The sequence below is a fragment of the Gymnoscopelus microlampas genome, assembly GCF_963454915.1.
Source record: "Gymnoscopelus microlampas genome assembly, chromosome: 17".
Taxonomy (NCBI): Eukaryota; Metazoa; Chordata; class Actinopteri; order Myctophiformes; family Myctophidae; genus Gymnoscopelus; species Gymnoscopelus microlampas.
In genome coordinates this window covers 25,494,348-25,518,396 of record NC_139954.1, presented here as the reverse complement: position 1 = coordinate 25,518,396, position 24,049 = coordinate 25,494,348, and the positions used below count along the sequence as shown (strand labels likewise).

At 43.3% G+C, this 24,049-nt stretch overlaps 1 protein-coding gene across 1 annotated transcript in view; it reads right to left on the bottom strand.

The window, feature by feature from the left end:
• The window catches only part of kcnh3 (potassium voltage-gated channel, subfamily H (eag-related), member 3), a gene marked incomplete at both ends in the record, with an annotated part of 137,803 nt that extends 114,147 nt beyond the window's left edge, over positions 1-23,656 (bottom strand). Inside the window, one exon of the mRNA XM_084084393.1 lies at positions 23,581-23,656. Within this exon, the coding sequence (XP_083940519.1) occupies positions 23,581-23,656 (76 nt within the window). The remainder of the gene's footprint in view (positions 1-23,580) is intronic.
• Between the last annotated feature and the right edge of the window lie 393 nt (positions 23,657-24,049).

Below are 24,049 nucleotides of genomic sequence, written 5' to 3'. Positions count from 1 at the left end.
GTGTGTGTGTGTGTGTGTGTGTGGGGGGGGGGGGGGGGGGGGGGGGGACTATGAAGACTGGTGAGGTGAATGTAGGTGAGGTGATTCTGGTGTAGCAATTGCAGGATTTAAAGTGCACATTGTTACAGGCCTAAATAGTGTAGAATTTAAGCGTAGAATCTAACTCTGAGTGTACCCTTAACGGGTCCATTTGGTTCCATCTCGGAGTTAAGTTAAGACTTTTTACAGTGTAGTTGGAGTTGGATGTTTAAATATGAGATTTACTTTCTGCTGCTGTCATTCACAGATTTCTTCTCTGTCTTTCTAGTGTTATGATGAATGTAAAGAAGGTGGGAATGGCAGTGAGGCTGGGGGTGTCTGACGAGAGTGTACGGACGTCACAGGAGCCTCAGAGACACGTGTCAAGAGTTATATGCTCATTATAAATGAGAATGGAGAAAGGAAGGAAGAAAGGAGAGAAAATTAAGTGTAAGAGTGTGTGTGTGTGTGTGTGTGTGTGTGTGTGTGTGTGTGTGTGTGTGTGTGTGTGTGTGTGTGTGTGTGTGTGTGTGTGTGTGTGTGTGTGCGCGCGTGCGCGCGTGCGTGTGTGTGCGTGCATGAACAAGTGTGTGCTTGAGTAATCAGCAAAAGACTTAATTTGATTGGAAAATAACTTTAGCAGTATAGTTATTTTCAGCCTGTCCTCATCCAATGCACGCGCACACACGCACACACACACACACACACACACACACACACACACACACACACACACACACACACACACACACACACACACACACACACACACACACACACACACACACACACACACACACACACACATTGCATTCTGTTCTGTACAACGTTTGTGGTCAATTAAAGATGGCCAACTGCAGTATTCATTACACCGGCAAACCAAGGCCAGCACACAGGTTGCTGGAGTTAACTGCAGCTAAAAAATGTCTTGAGAAGGTTTGCTACAGGCACAGATGCTTTAAAAATCCATTGGCAAAACAGCATGCATGCAGACTGGGTGATCAAATAATGGTCACAGGGAAACATTTTATTCAAGCACACATTGAGTCTTGAGTCTAATATCACTGCTGTCGGCCAGAAACCTTTTATCTCCATATTTCACCTTTTTTTTGTTTTTCTTTTCATTATTTAACCCATTTTTGGCGGGAACCCCTATTTCTAACTAAAACTTTCAGGCCAGGATTCTTGGGGTTCTAGTTGCCATGTACAGTATATAGCAACATACATTTGTTGTAATTTTTGAATTTTAGATTTTTTTTTTTCAGAAAACCGAGGTCAGGATTTAGAAGGCGTTTTTAGAATCAGCCTCAGGTCTAAATGGGTTTTTGCAATACTCATACTAGAGTGTCGCACAAAAGTAGTGAAATTAGCAAGCTCACACATGCGACGCATTGTGAGCTTGTAGATTGGATATTTTCACTATTTTAAAATGTTTTAAAAATAATCATACATAAGGAACGGTTTTGGACATACAACGGCACAACCGACAGAGATGATAAGTGATAACAAACTTTTGTCTGTATTTGCCATTTTCCCACCATTCCTAGCACATCTGCCAGCATCAAAACAGGCAGGAACGGTGTAACTTGAGAATATTCTGTTACTAGACCGGCACCGGCCTGCTGGGGAGGGAACGACGCAAGCTGAGACTGCATGCCCCTTCCCGCTTACTCGTTGTCAATGTACATTTTTTTATCTTTCAAATGTAACTTATCCTAATGCCAAAATGATTAATACAAAATTGGTCACACACAAAAACCCTCTGCCAGGTTGAATATATACAGCATAGGGGTGAAATGCATGTCATGTCATTCACTATGAATGACATCTGTACTTTTGGACAATATTGTAACTATGTGACAAGTGCACATGCAAAAGGACAGAACATCTCTGCAGCTTCTGTGTAAACAATTTAAACAATTACAAAAAAAGCCAGTTGGAAATCTAATATTTATTTGAGAAGCCAATAATTTGCTCTGCAAAATATAATTTAATAACCTCTGATTTCCCTGTCTGTTTTGTTTGTTCACTTAAAAAGACAGCAGGCACAGCCACAGCCGGAAAATGGAAAGTCATCTGCATTATTAAAAGCCAATTTCGGCTAATGTTCTTATGTCCTGTCCTGCCAAGGAAATGGAACGCCGCTTGTGGCTAAAAGCTGGAATTTGGTTTAATAACAAAACAACAACAAGAAAATAGATGAATAGATTCTCTCAGAGAGAGTCTCATCTAATGGAGGAAGGTGATGAGCATATAAAGAAATAATTCCAGAGGCTTGACAGAATCACCAAACAGCAGGCGCAAAGCAGGTGCATATTATTATAAAAATTTTACACGTATTTTGTGTCCTGGCAGGTTAGACAAAGAACATCAAACAGGAAGTAAGTGGTAAAACATTCCCATCACCGCAAAACAAACTGTATTTTAAGTCCAACTGCCAAATTAAATGGAAAGAAAGGACAGACAGACAGAAAAACAAACAGATGGACAGACAGATGGACAGACGGGTGGTCAAGCAGCTGGACGAGAGAAATGAATAGATGGGCAGATAATGAGATGGACAGGCGGAAAGAAAGAAAGACACACAGACATAAAGGCAGATAGAAGAATGGTTTATGAATAGACCAACTGGTAGACATTCAGGCAGGCAGGCAGGCAGGCAGGCAGGCAGACAGACAGACAGACAGACAGACAGACAGACAGACAGACAGACAGTGATGTGCTTGTTTTCCTCCTGCTGCTCTGGCCCAAAGCTTCAAAGCATATTGGCGGTTTGAAGGTCTGCCTACTGTAACTTGTGTGCATGACTGTGTGTGTGGTGTGTCTGGGTTTTGTGTGCCTTTCAGGCCCCTTGAGATTGCTAGTAGAGGCTCATCAGACCCTGATAAATCCTTTGGCTGACTTTCACGTGCCCCAGGCTACCCACACACAAACGCACAAATGCATGCATGCACACTCACACGCACGCACGCACGCACGCACACGCACACACACGCACACACACACACACACACACCCCCGCCACGACCCCTGGCTGTCGATCGTCAGTAGATGAACAGTGAGCCTTTTCCTTATCTGTATTGAGACGCTCCAAATATCATGTCACCACATGGATCGATGGACTGGGGACAAGCTCTCTACACAGACACTCACAGCCTGCAGACCTAACTCTGACACCGTCCGAGAGAGAGAGAGAGAATGATAGGACAGGAAGATGGAAGAGTGTCTACATGTAAGGTGGAAAAAAATGGAAAAATGAGCAAAAATAAAGAACTAAGGACTAATAAACAACCAAATACAGAACTGACAGAATGCATGATGGAATCATTCGGGGCGGCACACAGTGGCAGAGATTTGAAAATTATAATCTTCAGTCCAATCTTCAGTCCACACACCATGCCGACAGCCCTGTTCCTCAATTGCATTCTGCGCGAGAATGCGAGAGAATAAATCCAAGCCATCCAACCGAGAAGATGGTGTCAGCGAGCAGCAAGTTCAAGTCCACAAATACAGCTGTGAAATATTTATTTATTTATAAGTAAAAGAACACCAGTACACCTACATTTTGGAAGGACACAATGCTAGTCCAAATGACAAACATTTTGGGTGACCATTGCTTAGAAAAAACGACAAAACTAACTCCTGATGATGCAAAAAAATGCAGCAGGTCCAGCAGTCAGTGATGAGACGATGGAGGTGAAAGGAGATAATGGTTTTCAACTTGGCTCTGAAAGCTTATATTAGTAACGATGGCACTGATATTTTTGTTGGACTTTTATATATTTCTAAGTGTGGATGTTATAGGGGTGTCAACTTCATCACTATTACTGAAGCTGGGCTCACACTGCAGAATAATTGGGGAGATTTGGGGCCAGAAACGCCTATAGCGACAGACGTGTGGGTGTTCCCAGTTTGAGGCTGGTCAGAACTGATTATCTGCCCAGATGATCCTGCAGTGTGAAGGGTTCACAGATCCAATCTTAAACCTCCTGTTTTTGAGTGACGGATCGGGGAAACCCAGATAATAATCAAATACTGTATGTTTGAGATTTATCTGGGACGGACGCATGTGACAAAACTAGCTGATTTACAAGCTCACAAGCACACATTTACAAGACACACACACACACACACACACACACACACACACACACACACACACACACACACACACACACACACACACACACACACACACACACACACACACACACACACACACACACACACACACACACACACACACACACAAGTATACACACACGAGTACACGGTGTTGTATACACATAGTTTGTGTATACAACATCCATTCACACAAGCAACACATCCAGATTGAGTTATATTTACTGTATCATTTACTTGATACAGTAAATACTTGCTGTATCATACTTGCTGTATCATTTTCTCACTCACAGTGAGAAAATGATACAGCAATTTGTTCAGACCAAAGAAGAATCACAAAAAAGACGAAGATTGGTCCAAAGGGACTGAGAGACAGAGAAACAATGTGGAGAGTAGAGTTTGAGATCCCAGTGACAGCCCTGGTGAACGACACGGTCAAACAACCCTGTATAAATGTGCCTTTAATATTAATTAATGCAAATACAAGAAGCCAAGAGAGTGACTCGTCAGTGGATGTTACCTTCCTACCTTTGCGTCACCTCCCCTACTTGCATTTCGCTGCTTGTACCTGTATTAGTAGTGACAAATAAACCTTCTTGATTCTTGAAAAAAGTGCGGTCTTGCATTAGGAAGTCGGGAGTTGCAGAGAAGTATGTCAGAATGGTGCAGGATATGTATGAAGACAGCGTGTCAGTGGTGAGGAGTGCAGTAGGAGTGAGCAGTAGGGTTCAAGGGCCTGCATCAAGGATCGGCGCTGAGTGCTTTCTTGTTTGCATTGGATAAGGGCAGGATTAGAGGTGGCAAAGGTGAAGGTGTTTAAATACCTGGGGTAAACTATCTAAAGTAATGGGGAAGTGTGGAAGAGAGGTGAAAAGGAGAGTGCAGGCAGGGTGGAACAGATGGAGGAAAGTGTCAGGAGTTGGGCATGTGAAAAGGAGGGATGAGGGGTACATTGGGAGAAGGTTGCTGAATATGGAACTGCCCGGTAAGAGGAGAAGAGGAAGGCAAAGAGGAGGTTTATGGATGCGGTAAGAAACAACATGCAGGTGGCAGGAGTCACCGAAGAGGACGCAGAAAACAGAACCAGATGGAAACTGATGATCCACTGCGGCGACCCCGATGGGAATTAGCCGAAAGAAGAAGAAGATTCTGAGACCAACCCACCCCTCCATTTAGTTCCAGCCATCTATCTGCTCTGTAGCTCTATGCAGAATACCAATTTCTGGGACCCATCTATCTCTCTCTTTGCCTATCTTCTTGTCGCTGTCTTCATCTTTGTAATAATAAATTGGTTTCAATGATCCATTAGCCTACAGTCTACATTAACTAGCTATGCCTGAGACATTTCTCTCTTGTCCATCTGTCTCCTCTGTCACACACTCTTGCTCTCTTGATAGATTTCTGTAGTGCTGTCTCGCCGAGCCATTAGTCTGTGTAGATTAGTTGTGCCTGAACATTCCCATATACTTTCCCTCTCTTTAGAGAGATTGGTCATGCCTAGCCAATTCATCTCATGTAGAAATTATTTTTAGGTCTGGTGATTAGGTTTTGGTTAGCTATTGAATCCCATGATCTATTTAAAAGCAATGCAATTAATAAAGCTTTTACGTGTAGTTAGACGCAGGTTTACAGCACCTACAGTAAACGCACGCACGCACGCACGCACGCACGCACGCACGCACGCACGCACGCACGCACGCACGCACGCACGCACGCACGCACACACACACACACACACACACACACACACACACACACACACACACACACACACACACACACACACACACACACACACACACCTTGGTCGTTGTGTGACAGACATTCCCAGTTAAATCCTCAGTGTTCATGTAACTCTGAGTGAGTATACAAATGGAACCAAATGGAACATCATGGCTCCAGCTAAGGTAGGCCAGCACACATACATTTACATGGACAAACGCACACATAAATCTGGTGCAGTGAGATGAAAAGCAATTTGTGTGTCAGCAAACCTTCGGATGAAAGATACAGGGTGGAGGGTGGATAAGAGCATGGAAGACAGAGAGAACTGAATGATTGGTTCGATATTTGAATTTCTTGTACCTGCTCTGAATTCTGCAAGAGCTTTGTGTATGAGAGAGGCAAAGTGCCCTGGTATTATAAATACAGTAGAGAGATAGAACCCCATGGGCCAAATATAACACATTAACTACAAATGCACAGCAGCAGCATTTCCGCTTCTAAAAACCAAGGCAGAGGACCAAATGGGTCTTCCTCTGCAGGTGTAATGATGAGAGGCACACAGAGGCTGTTACAGTATATGGCTGCCTCCCAAGAGGCTAAATCTGTTCACTGTTTATTTGTCCTGTTCTGTAGATGCGCTTCTGGCAATTCTGAATCTAATCGGCAGATCTTGTTCTTCTAATAACCAATGTCCAGGTTGTTTCCACTGAATCTTTTCAGATCAGCACAGGTCACAGGTGAAAAACACTCTACATTGCTGAGATATATAATGTAGCACCTCTTGAAGACTTATGTTTCTGCTCCAGTACATCACATATAAAAAAGCCTTTAAATCTTTAAGGAAAACATTGGAGACAGGTTTGGGGAAGGGAAGGATAGCGATTCAGTTCTCCCTTAGGTGGCCTGGGGTCTGCCTGTAGGAGGTAAGAGATTAAGGACCCATGTGTCTGACAATAAAAACTGTACTAGATGCATGCAGTCCTGCTGAGAGAGTGTGGCTGAGGCGCGACATTACAAAGTCTAAACCAGTTGTGCTATAAACACGCCCCCTTCTGTGGCCAACGCGGAAGTGCCTTTTTCAAACAACCGCGGACTATTTTTTTTCGCAGATAAAAGTATAGTTTTGGACCATGACGGAGGCGCGCCGACTCAGCAGACCTTGAGGCCGAGGAGACGCGCCCGAGCGCCTCCAGGCGCGAGTGCCCGCGTCGACCGGCCGATGGTCTGCTAGTCGACTCAGCGCCGTTCGAGTTATGTACCGATAGGGACAGAATAGTAAATAATGTTTTGGTGAGAGCGTTTGCCCCAACTGTCACTCAAAGTGGCTACTGGCCAATCACAGCGCGTCCTTGCACAAGTGTATTGGCCAATCGTGCACAACTGGTTTAGACTATGGAGTCAAGCGGCTGAGGCGAGCGGGAGTGGATGCACACAGTGCCACACCTGCTGCTGAACTACTGCTCTGAAGATAACACTCATTCATTATAGACCAAAGTTTCTCCAAACAGCTCCCATGGAGATGAGGCTTCAACAGCGGGCACTTGGCACACAGACTGAGAGAAAAAAGGGGGGAAATAATTGGCCACTCTAAATTAAGAGAACGAAGAAAAAAGACGCTTCAATAGTGAGGCTCTGGGCCAAATGGATACCCACAGAGCCAAAGCCAGTGTGATTTGTTAGAACTAGAAAAGAAGTGCCCTTCAAGCTTTTGGCCCCTTCTTACCTTAAATGGTCCCCACCTGAACCTGTACCCCCTTAAACTGCCAGCACTCCTCCCAGGTGTCCCCATCACCTTTGAGTGTAATCTACTGTAACAGTGTGTATGGGGTTTTGGGTGGAAGCACAGAGAAGCGTGTTCTGCCTCCTGGTCCCAACTGCAGACGGTCATGAAGAGCGTGGTTTGTCAATAAACTCCAATTTACGCAAGTCATTATGGAGCTACGTGTGTGTCGCGTGCGCGCACACACACACACACACACACACACACACACACACACACACACACACACACACACACACACACACATGGTAACTCACTAGAGATATATTGCTTGCATGAAGAAGCAGTGCGCACGCACACACACACACACACACGTTGAAATAATTGCCTGTTTCTGTAGTACTGTGCGTGTCTCAGAAAGTGAGAGTATGTTGAAGGCATACTTATGCCTGATTTAACAACAGAGTGTTTGAACAACACTAGGAGGGATTTTATGTCCACGAGTCACGCGCATGTGCACAAGTGCACAAGTGCGCACGTGTCTCAGAAAGTGACACAAAGACGTGCGCGTGCAAGGGTGGCGTCTGTCCAAGTATAGCAGTATAGCTCCTTATGCTGTGTAAGTCATTTGTACACACAGGTGCAGTAGGGCCACTAGGGCGAGCGCCCTAGTGGCCAAAATCTGACTGATTAATCAAAGTTTACAAATTGTATGACACTTGAAAGTACGAAAGCTAGCCTGTTCAAAGGCCTCTCTCTCTCTCTCTCTCTCTCTCTCTCTCTCTCTCTCTCTCTCTCTCTCTCTCTCTCTCTCTCTCACACACACACACATACACACATCTGATGCCCAATTCACAAGTAGTACCCCTTAAGCCTGATTTATACTTAGTTGTGTAGTGTGTTGTGCACCTAAAATAGCAGATCTACCAGCTATACTGTACGAGGGTGTAGATCTATTTTAGGTGTGCGACAGCGGCGTGCAACTAAGTACAAATTAGTACTTAGTAGTACCTTAGTATTGCTGCCTTCAGCTGACAGGGGCAGAGAAGAGCATTAAATAAATACTCACTGAGCTTGAGATGCATACTGTACACAATAACTACAACAGAAATAAGACATCTACATATCCAATTTTCTTCCTTCCTTAGGATGTAGAACGGAAGATTGCCATGGAGAGCAGTTGGAAAAGCTTGGTGAGCATTTACTTTCCGTGACAAGGGATGTTGTTATGGAACACCATATTTGCTCCAAACATACAGATTTATATAGGAGGTGGGCTGTCCGTGGGCCACCGTATGCCTTCATCTCAGGGATTAATAACAGTGAGGATTTGCTTTTTACTGAGCAACGCACGTCTCTATCCAACAGCTAATCCTTCATCACACAAATATAATATTCCGAATATCGCTGTCACATGCATATGCGGATGGTGATTTTTCCAGACATACGATAGACGCTAGTATAGCCTAAAATAAGACCTGAATTTACTTGACAAATTGGCATAACGTGAGGACAAAACCAAAACACATTTGGAGCGCGGTTTTATTCAGTCCCTTGATGTAAAAAATCGAGGAACATCGTCTGCTGTGTGTAGACAATGGATTCGGGTGGCCATTCACCATTGCTTGCATCAAGATGGCGAAGCACCTTGAAACATGCCCAGCAAGCGTAGTGCGTTGCGCAATGGAGTGAAACTACTGGCCCGTGAGTTATGCCAACCTCCTCGTACATGAGTGGAATTTCGCTCATGTACTGGTTTTTCATATGTATTTTAACATACCGTATTTACTGTACATGTACACACCTGCCTCTAAGAGAAAGACTGATGAAAAATGACCAGGAGTAGTGATACTACAGTGAGGAACAATAAGGGAGAGGAGAACACAAAAATAAATCAAGACTAAGAGAAGCCATACTGGCAGCCCCTAGAATCTGCTGCTCCATACAACCAACCGGAAATCGGTGAGAGGAAAAGCCATGTGGTCATCTGAATCAGCAGGGTTTATCCTCGAATCTGAATTAGATTATAAGATATCTTTGAAGTTATTTTGGCCTGAAGGTGATGCTAGAGAATAGGTCATGGGGTCACTCAAATAGTTATCCTTAATCTTCCAGGCAGCTTGAATGCGAGTTTCATGGCATCTACCGATTAGATTTTGAGAGTTTGGCTGGTGCTAGAGGAAAGGCCATGGGGTTATCGAAATCAGTAGGGTGCATCCTCACTGAGCGCATTAAGTTTCATAGCTTTGATTTTGAAATATGTTGTGTCTAATCTTGTGGCTAATTAAATTAGCAACGTTTGAGTACAGACCTTCTTCAGGCATATGAATATGTACCAAAATGTTGCACATTTTATAGTGAGAAAGTGTAGACAGTGTGCAGGTGTTTTTTATTTTTATTCAGTGTATGTCTATGCTTCACAAGCACACCTGTCGCCAAATTTCAGTGTGAAAGCTTTTTTATTACCAGAGGCACGCTGAGTGGAATGGAACTTTTAGCTAATGGTGGTGTTAGAGAAAAAGCTGTGGAGTCACCAAAATTGGTATAGGGGGCATCGTCTCAGGAGCATGGATGTGCACAGCAAATTCCATGGCAATCCATCCAGTATCATTTTGGCTAATGGATGTCGCTAGAGGAAAGGCCATGGGGTCAATCAGTAGTTGCCATCTGCAGTGGTTCATAAAGGTCCACATAAAATTCCATGGCAATGCAGCCAGTAATTTCCAAGAAATGTTGTCTGGAACCAAAGTGGTAAGCCAACTAAAAAGTGTTAAAAAACAAACAACAAAACAGTTCTGCTGCAGCAACAAATATTGTGGGATTCTGGACCTGTAGAATCTATTCATCTCTCTTGGGTGTATTGAATTTTGGTAGAACCTTGGGTTGTCATTTTTCTGTTGCTTCTGTGGACTGTATGGCAAAAAAAAGTTCTCAAAATCAAACATATATATATATATATATACTGTATATACCTGTTTTGCCATGCAAAGACAGTCAATGGAATCATTACTTCTGGTTCCTCGATCAGGGAGCACAGAAGCAACAGATATGGATGATCGACAAGATTTGGACTAGACTTACAGTACATAATTCCCAGGTACCTATACAACACAAAGTTCAACTTTTAAACCTACATATAATCCTACATATAATCAACAGGTGAGTGAAGTATTTCGGCATGCTCTGTCAGACCATCTGCCATTCCCAGAAATATGCCATAGAAATAGTCTTTGGTCATTGTTTCCTCTGCTGGAACATTGTTGGTGACTCTGCACCAGAGAGGCAAGCCAGTCTCCTCTAGAGTAAATATTGGTTATGGTTCCACACAAAGCAGGACGAGATGGCCAACTGGAGAGCACTGGTGGAGTTAATGATGCCATATAATAGTCATCTAGCAATCCATAAACAAACAACTGGACATGCACACAAATATAACACAAACACACACACGAGCGCATGCATGTAAATACACAGACACACACGCTCGCACGCACGCACACTCGCACACACACACACACACACACACACACACACACACACACACACACACACACACACACACACATGCGCACGCACACACACACACACACACACACACACACACACACACACACACACACACACACACACACACACACACACACACACACACACACACACAGACACACACACAGACACACACACAGTACACACACACACACACACAGACCAACACATACACTAATCATAAAACTGCTCCTCCTCTAGTCTAGCCAAGCAGCCGTGTCTAAAAATCTGTTTACTGTCTCTTCTACCATCAGTGAGCAGGTTGGAGGTAGAGACTGACAGTCCCTAGGCACATACTGCCAAGTCCTGTTTGGGTCACTTGGCCGGGCATGTCGTCTGTCGCTTTGACTGACTGACTGACTAAAGACATTCCACCCCCCCACCAGCACACATGCGCGCGCGCACACACACACACACACACACACACACACACACACACACACACACACACACACACACACACACACACACACACACACACACACACACACACACACACACACTCACACTGACACCCACTCTCTCTCTCATTGAGGCCATATGGCACAACTTTTTCAAGTTGAAACCTATATTCAGCTTTACTTTGAGGCTAAATATACAATATACGGACAGCATGGGTAAGGTGGTGGGCAAAAACACCTTATGCCTTGATGTACTGATGAAGAAAGCCGAGAAAGACATTAACAATGCAAATATTGGCCATTGGTGAGGACTGTGGATCCACCTCAGGCACTGAAATGTATGTGATAGCGATAGCACGCCACCAATGTAGCAGTGATCAGACACCAGTGATCTCATTAGCTGCCGCAGGATATACAAATTCAATGTGTCTTTTGATTAAAACTTTGGATTAAGAAAGGCACAACTCTGGAGAACTGATCCTAGTATTAACTAATGATTTTAATCCCTTCTCTTATTATAGGAAAAGGAGTATTTTCGTGTCCCCGAGGAAGTGGAAATTGCTTTCTGCTTCACCCAACACATGGCTGCTAAGATGAGCGCATGTGGGCGGGCTAAAGTGTTTTGCTCAGGGACACTATGACAGAATGGAGGAGCCGGGGGTCAAACTGCCGACCTTCCAATTCTCGTGCTCTTTCTCTCTCTCCAGGTCAATACCACCAACTTATCTGTGTACTCTGCTCTCTTTTCTATGCATATATTTCCATATATGACAGAAAGTCATCTCAAGGCTAATGGAAGTGTGTGTGTGTGTGTGTGTGTGTGTGTGTGTGTGTGTGTGTGTGTGTGTGTGTGTGTGTGTGTGTGTGTGCGTGCGTGCGTGCGTGCGTGCGTGCGTGCGTGCGTGCGTGCGTGCGTGCGTGCGTGCGTGCGTGCGTGCGTGCGTGCGTGCGTGCGACGTCTGTTTGTGTGCGTGTGCGTGCGCGTGCGCGCGCGCGCATACGTCTGTTTGTGTGTAAAATGGTGGATGCGTTTGTGTGCATCAAGGGACAGAATGAAGTACTTGGGGACACCCAGCTCCATCTGGCGATTACAAAGTCCTACTGTATATACATCCCAGCTCTTATGGCAGCAATCACACACATACAAACTTTGGCATCCTCAGGGTGCAACACAATGACTATTTAAGCAATTATTTATTAAGCAATAAAAAAGTTTTTCATTTTGTCAACATGGAAACTGTCACACAAAAAAGCCATGTTTACTGTATCTGAAATGTGATTGAAAACAGTAGTTTATTTGCGCATCATCAACTTCATGAAATGATTTGTATCTGATACTCCAATACACAGCTCGCTGTTTGCGCTTCTCTACGACTGGAAGCTCATATCAGAAACTCGTCTAGACACAGACTGTAAGAGGCGGACTGTGTACTGCAGATGGGGAAAGCAACAAAACTGCCTGGGGGTATTATAGCTTGTAGGAGCGACTTGTTGTCTTGATCTGTTTTGCAAGTAAAAAGATTGTATGTGAAATATCAGAAGCAAGGTTTTGGGAAGTGTGCTATTTTGAGACTTTATAGCCATCTAGCTACTGTCATTACACTGTGGACACTTAATTTGTTCTTTTCACAACAACATTAATGAGCAATAGGTCTTTCGATTCACCTGTAGAGCTCCCGGGCCTAATAAACTCTCCCACCTGAGTTCAGCTGCTGCCCATTTGGACGTTTTACTCTGGAATTGTCTAATGTACCTCTGTCGCTTTGACTTCATCACCTTCATTTACAACTAAACACTGACCTTCAACATACACACTCTAGGTGCACCAGTTTCTTTGTCTCTCTCTGTCTTGTAAAAGGGCAAAAAATAGCACCCTTGACCAGGTAGAATCGGCGGACATAGAAGCTCTAAAAGTCACAGCAATAGCTAGTAAAATCAAATAATCCCTTGGACAGAGGGTGAGAAATTACATCTTCACATTTTAACACCTGTGTCTCGAGCTTATTTTCGTGAACCCCTCCAGCAACAACGTCAATCCTCTCTCAGCTGCTTTATTAGACCATTGGATTAACGTTCGTGGGGAAACGACAATCAGTGTTGTGACCTCGCTCTCTCCCCACTGGCCCGTGGTAAATAGAGTCATTACACAGAGTTTCTGTTTGTCAAGTGTGATCAAGCTGATATGATGGCCATGTTGGTTTGATAATATGCTCTATGCTTTACTGAGGTAATACGAGTTCCGTTCTCTCTCCAGAGCAATAAACGGTAACAGGTTTCCATGAGAGCCGCATCAGTAGCCAATTTCACCCAAAATATTACTTATGACACAATCAAAAATAAATCTCATAAGGAACATCTGAACATATAATGCTCAATGCTCATCCAAGCGGATACTGATATACAATAACATTTCATGAAAATATGCAAACAAATGTATGTGTTTTAAAATACTGATATGATTTACTGTGCTAATCTTATCTATACCCCACCCTACAACTCTGATGTCTGTCACCTTCCCTTCAGTGGTGAAAACGTACATATGAATTACTTTAAACAAGCTTTAAGACATGGACAATGTAAATAATACATGAGTGTTTGGGTGGCTATTGATCACTGCTCACTGGCAGCAAGTACTGCCGAGGGGCTCATGGATTGGCGAGAGAAAACGCTATTCATATTGGAAAAGTTATTTCTCTCACTCTCTCTATCTGTGTGTGTGTGTGTGTGTGTGTGTGTGTGTGTGTGTGTGTGTGTGTGTGTGTGTGTGTGTGTGTGTGTGTGTGTGTGTGTGTGTGTGTGTGTGTGTGTGTGTGTGCGTGCGTGCGTGCGTGCGTGCGTGCGTGCGTGCGTGCGTGCGTGCGTGCGTGCGTGATGTACTGTAGAGACAGAGTGAGAGAATTGACAAATAATGAAGTGTGCTCTCCATAAAGCGTGCCAAGAAAGCCTTTATAAATGTGCATGAGGTTCTTTCCAAAGTTATGCTCTCAGAGTTGTTAATGTTCCTCCCCGATCACGGCTGAAGTGAAAAATATTGCAGGTCTCATATAGCTCTTACTTAGATATATGATACATGCTGGATGCAATAATGACTCTGAGCTGATTCTTCTTCTTTTTTTGGGGGGGGGGTTGTCTGCTTTATTTCAGATTGAATAGTGTCATCAGTGGCGTACCCACCATAGAGGCAAGGCAGGCGGCCGCCTGCCCAACTAAAATCTCGCCACCCCTAGAAAATAAAGTAAAAGACTGACAGACAGCGGCCGTCATTCACGCAGGCAGGCAGCCAATCACTACCGTATCCATTCAGCAGAGCGACCCTCGCTTATAGTGATGCAAATCATGTATGCCATTGTCTTCATGGGGTACCAGGAGTGCCAGTAGTGGGGGTCTGGGCCATCACCTGTACTCACCTGGCATAAAAAGTACACGCAGAAGTACAATGACAACCTCTCGCCTAAATAGTCTGTGTCTCCTAGCGTTTGAGAGAGATTTAACTGAATGTCTGAACTACGATTCAGTTATAGATATTTTCAAGTGCAGCAAGCCCCGTCGTCTCATGTTTTGAGACATCACTACATGCTTGAACAATATTTGATTTGGCTGTTATTGTTACTGTTGTAATCGCAATGTTGAAATGAGTCAATAATTTGTGCAGGACATCATGTTCGCCTTTTCTGTAATGCTGCTTTTTTTAGGAAAAAAATACATACATTGATTATACTTATTATAGTTTTTATCAACATTTTTCAGTGTTGTAGTCAGTGTAGTGTTGTTGTGTTGTTAACTTGTTTCCCCCGAGATTTTCCCCCGAGTACCCCACACCACTGAGTGTCATACATGCTATAATGACTTCTATCACCAGCAGCTCAGCTTTTTAAAACCTCCATATACCATATACCGCGGTGAAATGTCAGGAAGGTAGAAAATATAGATACCTACTACCCAAATCTATCCCTCTACCCCATCCCCCTCTCCTCCGTCTGACAATCAATTGCCACTTAGGCTGGTGTGCTATGGATCCATCTCCCTCACCCCAAGTCAGAATCAATTTGTGTGTCTCTCTCCACTGCAAATTTCCATAATTTCATATCTGCATGTTCTCTGGTTCAGTCTCACCTGTGTGGATTCCTTCTATCTCTTTGTTCAGTCCCTCACTCTGTCCTGGCTATCACTCAGATATCCTCTTCGCCTCGTATTCCGGGACATTTATCTCCATCTCTGCACTTCTTTGTCAAGAGTCCCTCTTTCTTTTTCTCTCCTCTATCTACTCTCTCTCTCTTCTCCATTTTCTCTCTCTCTCTCTCTCTCTCTCTCTCTCTCTCTCTCTCTCTCTCTCTCTCTCTCTCTCTCTCTCTCTCTCTCTCTCTCTGTCACTCTCTGGTGTCCAGTGATAATAATGAGAGGCAGACCTGCAGCTGTTGTTCTGCCCTGGGGAGCCCTGCGCTGCAATACAAACACAATCGCACTCCATTAGCTCCACTGCTTTCTATTAGCTACAATAGTAAACCACACACTCCCCTTTGTGTAGTAAAAAAAAAAAAGGAATAGGTTTGTTTTGTTTAGGGTTAATGTCTTATGTAAAGTATAAAGCCAACATCACCACTGTCCAATTTACAACACAGAAGCACAGTCTTTTGTTTAACATTTGACTATCGGTTTTGGCTGCAGGCAGTCTCATTTAAAATACACCCTGGTTCTCTACTGATAGGCTTTTGTACAATAAGCTAGGAAAAGACAAGGATTATTGCCTTCATTATACTACAGCCTTATCTACTGTGTGTGGACACGCATGACCAGTCCTTATAAATGCCTCTTTCATATTCATATAATATCCTTGCAGGCTATTAACTATTTTCCATTCACTTGCACGTGAATACAGTTTTTCTGACATGTTTCTTTCTGAATTCTTGCTCTTTCTTTATGTTAAACTTCCATCCAAAAGTCAACAACTTGTGTTTGAGGAGTTTAGAGCCATTACAAAAAGTGACAGCTTACTACTAAAAAAATAATAATCTTGACAGCATACGTTAAGATATAAGATGACAAATTTCATTCATCATGTTCATGTTATTTATGTATTTATTCACTTACTTACCAGGGGCAATGCACATTAATCAATGTTTCTGTTTCCACATTAATGTACAGTAAATGTGCCAGAGTTAGCTCATTTTCATCTATAGTTCTGAACAGGTTATTAATTATAAGATTGATTGGTTAGCTAAAGATCTCAATGTTTTTCAACTGATCTTAAACAGCCAAATTTTTATTTGGCTGTTTAACCATTTCTGATACTGTGCCTATTTATGGTAAGTATAAGATTATTCTATGGACTGATTGAGCTTCTACCCTGATTTTTTATTAATAAGGAATGCTAACAATTCTGAGCTGGACGTATCCCAAATATTACCCGTGGTGACTCTGAGTACTGTCAATGGCAAAATCATGCAATAACAATCTTTTTTGTCTTGTCTATAGCTTTTTTGCAAAGGCCTATATTCATCTACACAAATCTCGGTTGCAGATATCATATGACACGTGGAAATTGTTGTCCTAGGGAGCATGGGAACAAATTGTGCTGAGCGTAGCTTGCTAGCAGCATTGAGTTGGAGGGTGACAGTACAGTGGCTTAGCCATTATTGCAGGGCCTATCATTACCATCTGTCCCTCCTTGAGGAGAAGCCATCGAGAGGCAGTGGCAGCCACTGCCACAGGGGAGTGACCCATCTGAGATGGGACCATGCTTCATCGCTAATCTGTGCTGTCAAACTCACACACCTACAGTACACTATGCACAAACTGTAGACAGACACCAAGGTATCAGTGGGACGACTGCGAGCCACCGCACATTTTCTGGCTTGCTTACACACACACACACACACACACACACACACACACACACACACACACACACACACACACACACACACACACACACACACACACACACACACACACACACACACACACACAGAAATGTGAGCAAAGGACGAAAACTGTGCAGTCAAGGAAGCGGTAGATTGACATGGAGGGGACGTTTTTTAAATAATTGCAATTGGTGACAAACAGCAAAAGACAGAGAGCGAGAGAGAGAGAGAGAGAGAGAGTGGGAGATGTTCTATATTGAGTGGAGCAAACAGGCCTGGTTCCTGTGAGGTAATTGTGTGATATTGTTATTGTGAAGGAAACAACAGTCTTAGGAGTCAGAACATCTGCTACTCACACTCACTGCAGTATTTTACTTTGCTTCACTGTGAACTTGAAGATTGGCTATTGTCAGCACAGACAGCATCATATGACCGAGTATAAATTAGGCATATCAGCCCTGCAAATGTACAAGTCACACATTTATTGATTGGAACCCAGCAGCGCCTTTTCCATGAAGCCCTGACATGTGAGCAAGACTGAAATCAGAGTGCATTTAAAGAACACGTTTCCGGCACATCTCTCTGAATCTCCGGGAATTGAGGTCGGCTAGTCAGAATTCGGAAAGTGATTGCCTGATACAAGACTAAGAGAGAGAGAGGGTAGAGAGTTAATGACAGAAAGGTGATAACTGACACGGAAAGAGAAGCAGGTATAGACAGAGAGAGACAGATGGTAAAAATAAAGAGAGAGCGTGAGCGAGAGTGGTGTGTAGAGAAAATGTGCGAGAGGCGGTGAGCCCACGTGGTGAGCCGAGTTCAGGCCCTAACCTGATTAGGACCGAGTCCAGGCGCACTCAATTAATAGGGCCAATTGAGTCATCTGGGCCCTCACAGCTGCTGCCTGTTCTGAGAAGCACACGACCAAATGGACAATTGGACATTGACTGAAATGCAGCAAAGTAGGGTTTATACAGTGCACATTTGCAGTATTCTTTTATTCTCTTATCAAGTTCATTATATAGATTTTTAATAGCAACCTTGATGTAGTGTGTTTTGCCCCCCTGTTGTTCTAAGAGCTGTTCTGAGAAGCAGGGTCTACAGCATTCGTCAGACTGGGGTTTATTATAAATAAGGCATTTTCATCTCTCAAGTATGATTCACAGGCATAGGGGTGAGCAGGATGTCTACCTACACACAGTGTCAGACAGCCGTCTGGGCCTAGATGCGTGCGTGCGTGTGTGCGCGCGCATTGCATGTTTTCCTGTGTGAATTGGCTGGGATTTCTAAAGTTGATTAATATTTTACTGTTAACCTCCTTGTTAACCACTTAATCAATATGTTTTAAAAAAAGTCTTCATTATTTTGGAAAATTTAGAATTTGTTTGAAAAACATTTCCTATAATGACATTCTCAAAATATGGATGCCAGGTTGAAAATGCAGAGATTTTAACCCATGTTATCACATATCTGCATAACCTCTGGCGCTAAATGGCCTTATTATCTGTTTCACCATGGTCTTGGTTAATGATTATATATATTTTTTGCCATTGCTGCTCCGACACTACGTGGATCATACGTGGCCTGAGTCAAACTAATTAGACTCAGAGCTAGGTGTGACTACACACCTGTTGTGCATCAAACTTACTATTCAAGCGATTTGATACCTTTGACGCATTGCGTTCAATGCGTGGAGTTCAACACTGATGAACTTTAGTCGTCCGTCAAGCAACAGGAAAGAAGCATGTGGTTGATCCCACTTGGGAGGCATTTTGCTTGTACATTTCTTTCAGTGAGCCAACCACTCCAACGTAAGTCAAAGGAACTACACACCAGAAAACAAGCATTGCCCTCAGTCCTGAGACAACATGGGTAACTGACGCTTTCTATGCCTCGGCATGCGTTGGCTACTCCGCTTCTGACGCGTATGTGTGACCGTGCCCTAAATCAGCCATCCCCACACACATTCAGGGAGGGATACAGCTGTCCTGTTATAAACTGCTTGTTTATCTTGTTTCCTTGTGGGTATGATTACAACTAAGGCATGGCAAGCAGTTTGTTCCTTGGAAATAAAGAACTGGGATCTAATTGGCTGCCTGACCGTCTGTCTGGCTGTCCTTTCACAGTCTGAAGTGCTTGGAAATACACATACAGTAACAGTATGTAATCAATGTGCTCTTTTGTTGAACACAAACGTTCAACATAAGAAAAAAGATCCAAGGCGCTTTTCTGGCAAAAAGCTAAAAAGCCATCATTAAGATAACTATTTCATCATGGTGAATGCCTTGGATGTTTTCTTTTTTTCTCCCCTATTTGTTAGTCCTGTGCATTGTTGTACTTCTAGAGTGTCTTGTACTACCTTATTTGTGTTGTACATTTTCTATTAATGTTGTAGCACTTTGTTCTACTTTTTTAATTTCATAATGTACCGCACTTTGGTCAATGTTGTTTTAAAAGGTTGCTCTATAAATACTTGGCTTGGCTTAGAGATACTAACTCCTGACTTTGCCACATTTAATCAACTGAGATACAAAAGACAGTTACTGATTTAGTCTCAGTAAGAGAGAATGAGGCTCTGTCAAACAAGATGGCTTTGACTTATTTGACAGAGACAGATGGCTTTTGAAATTGAAACCAATGATGATCAGTTGAGATCCCAAGATAGTCTCTATCTCTCTCTCTCAAAAACATATTTGAGCCGGTGGAAAATTGGATTATGCTTTGTGTTTTGGTTTGTGTGATTTTGTATTGTATTTTGCATGCGTTTGTGTGAGATTGTTGTTTTCATGATTATTACTTTGACTTTAACTCTATTTGAGTTGATTTGCAAGATTTTGTATACTTTTCTTTTCCACTGACTGGCACTAACCAAGGCTGGATGAGTAAGGACCTGCAGCTGGTAAAGACTGTTTGTTTGCTTGCTTCTTCACAAGCTGGTCCAGCCGGCTCTCATTGACTCCAATGTATTTCACCAAACTTCCGGATCCAGTTTTGCCTCCAATGGCGTCTGACTGGCCAGAGGACTGCCAAGTGACCCTACCTTCTTCTATCATAGCCTTCTTTCAAAGCTTCCACAGGGACCTCGGAGCCAGTGTGGAGAAGAGTAGCTGCCCCCCCCCCCCCCACACCTCTTCAGTTTCTGTTTTCTTTTATGTTGCTTTTAATTTTAGTTACTTTGGGCCCTTTTAGATTATTAGGTAGGAATGTTATTGGATGTTTTTAAGGCATATAGAAGCCACGGTACCTTTAATTAATAAACTATATGTTCACCTTTTAAACCTTGCCTCTGTTTTTAGTTATTTGCCAATTTGCTCCAAAGTTGTCATTTGAACCTGTGTTAGCCTTGGTTTTAAAATAGTGAGGACCAGACCTCCCAAAAGGTGTCAGTGTTTTTATTCAGTCAGTGTTTTTATTGGTTTTAGTCTTAACCCATTAAGACCTGAGGCGATTCTTAAAAATGTTTTCTAAATCTAAAACAAAAAAATAAAAATAAAATGTTTTCAAGATTAAAAAAAAAATTGCAGATATACAAGCTTGTAGCGCGGCACTCGCCGCGCTACGAGCTTGTATATCTGCTATTTTTGAATAGCCAAAGAAATCTAAAGTGACACAGATGCGTTCCAGGTCTTTTTCAATTTATAAATGATTGACTTTATGATAATGTATTGGTACATTTATAAGTGTTAGTACATTTGGGTGTTTTACATACAAACAAAGCAAAAATGGGATGTTGCACTGCAGTGCACACACACACATACATGAAGATACAATACAGGGAAAATGCTGACACATGCATACCCATGCGCACACATACGTACACACACACACGCTTACATACATACAAAGGCTCCAGATGTGCTGCCACACGTCCACACAAGCTGACTCTCTCTTTCATTCTCGCCAATGTATCAGCTTTAATGAGGATCTGTTGAGAGCATGCACGCTCTGCAGGCCAGGGACTAATGTCACACCATTTAAAAAACTAAAAGCTTTGTTTTGATTCACAGTCAGAACCATAATGGCTTCATATTTTTCTATGTATTCTCCTCCCTCTAGATCACCATACATATTTGCATACATGCACAAAGGCAGACACAAGCATGCACGCGCACACACACACACACACACACACACACACACACACACACACACACACACACACACACACACACACACACACACACACACACACACACACACACACACACACACACACACACACACACACTACACTCCCCTCACAGCCTGCCCCTCGCCCATGTTCCATCTATTTTTCCTCTGCCTCCACTGACAAGCTGAGAGGACGCCATGCATTCTTGACATCCACGCGAGCTAATTACAACGACTGCACATCCAGTGCTGGAGGTGTGTAATTAGCAAATGGAAGGCCTGTATTTCACCCGCTCTGAGAGAAAGAGCAATGCATCAGAGATCACACCACTTCTTTACAGTGATGAGGGCTTATCTGCCTTAAAGGAAGTGGGGTTCTATTCTTCTTGTTCTTTTTTTGCTCTCACTTTCATTCTGTGTACGTGTGTGCGTGTGTGTGTGTGTGTGCACACGTGTGTGTGTGTGTGTGTGTGTGTGTGTGTGTGTGTGTGTGTGTGTGTGTGTGTGTGTGTGTGTGTGTGTGTGTTTACTGGGCCAACACTTTCAAAATAAGAGCATCTCATCACTGTACCGATTGCAGCTCTACAGAGCACAGAAGAGCAGAGGACAGCGGAGGAGGGATCTGCCTTGCACCGTCTACAACGATTAGGCTTTTTCATTAAGCTGTTAGACATAAATCGTTGCAGGGGAAACACCGACTAGGTCCTCTTGCAGACTCAGTCTTATAGACTGATAATTTGATAAACAACGCACAAGGGGACAAAAACATCCGAGCGTCTCTAGCCCACCCTCCATACCAACATATGGCCGATCCTCTCACCTCCCCCCTCAGAGTCAGACACATCACAAATGGCTTTGTTAAAAAGAAAATCCTATGATGAAAAAGAGGTCGGACAATCGGATGAATTAATTTGATACCAGACAGGAAATTAGTTTACAGCAACTCCGACCACACATAATGCATTGAATCCCTGGTCTAGATGGAACTGAACAAGCCTTTAAACACGTGCGCAAAATCAGACACAAAAGTGAATGGTCATTGCAGGAGCGCAGTGAAAACGAACATGTGCGCCCTCTCAACCACTAAACAACAGCAATGTTTTTCATTTGACTTTACAAATGGTGTACAGTAGCTCTACTACCCCAAATAGCCTACATGAATAAATACAAATTAAATATTCTGTTCCCGCGCCTTTTCTGTGCATACTGGAAATTGTGTTAGCGAACATCAAAATCGTCCCCACAAATGTCCAGGCTCTTTTGGACAATACAATGCGAATAAATAATTAGCTATAGCTTACTAGGCTGGCTATTTTACGCACACACACCATGGCATGTCAAGCCATTTTATATAAAAAGGCTGTAGGCAAATAGCTACACATATTCTATTATGTAGGCTATATAATTGTAATAGGCTATCATATTTATTTAACCTGTTTATATGGTGCTCACAAAAGCAACAAAGGCAATTTGGGCTAATAATGGGCTTTATTTTGAAAGCCGATATCTCGTTGCACTTGATAGGTTTATACATCAAACTTTAAAAGTTCTAGCAGGTGGAACTACAAGTAGTGTTGCCATGTCCGCTTATTATAAGCGACCTTGGGCTTGTTTGTATGTGTAGTTGCTTGTAAATATTGGTAGTTGCGGGTTGTGTTTTTTTTTTTTTTTGGGGGGGGGGGGGGCTTGTTTCTAAAGTGTAGTTGCTTATTTAGGCTTTGCTTCCACATTTTATTATTATTATTATTTACCAGTGGTTCACAAATAGTTCCATGTCAAGGACCCCCAAATTCATATATATTTCTCCACACACCCCTCCATCTTAAAATATTTTGTGCCCCATACAAGATTCGTGTTGTTAAAATGTTTCAAAAATGTTCCAAAATTACCTATTTTTTCCCAAGAGCAGATCTACAAGCTCACACAGCGGTGTGAGCTTGTAGATCGGCTATTTTCAGTGTAGTCGCTTCTTTTGGGTTTGTTTTCCTAAACCTGGCTGCTTATTTCTCTCACAAAACCTGGCAACGCTGACTACAAGGTGCCGATATATTGTCTGGGTTTGTTGTTATTGTTTACTTACGAGTGCCATCGAAGCGGGTGGCGATGGTGTCCAGGAAGGTGTTCTGCGGAGCCAGCAGACCTCTCATCACCGGCATCCTGCTCCGGGTCGACTGGGTCCTCCTGGCCCGGCGCTGACCTGTGGCACCAGCGCCGGACTCCTGTTGATCAGACACGAACCCGGGCAGGAACCTGGAGGTGCCCGGCGCGCACCCCAGCCCCTGGAGGAGCGCGCCGATCCGAGAAACACGCGGTGGCTCCACTTTGAAACCGCGGGGTGATGATGAGCATATCCCTCAGAAGAGACCGTGCGTTACGGGTGGTGGGACAGCCTGCCTGGGGCAACAACAACACCTGAGCAACCTTGGCATTAAAACAAACTCACTCCTCATCCGCAGTTCACACTTCAAGCCTGATCAGTCCACGGATATAATTGATTTGAAGTATAGGCTATATAGAGGTGTTAGAATGTCAAACCACATCTGTGAAAT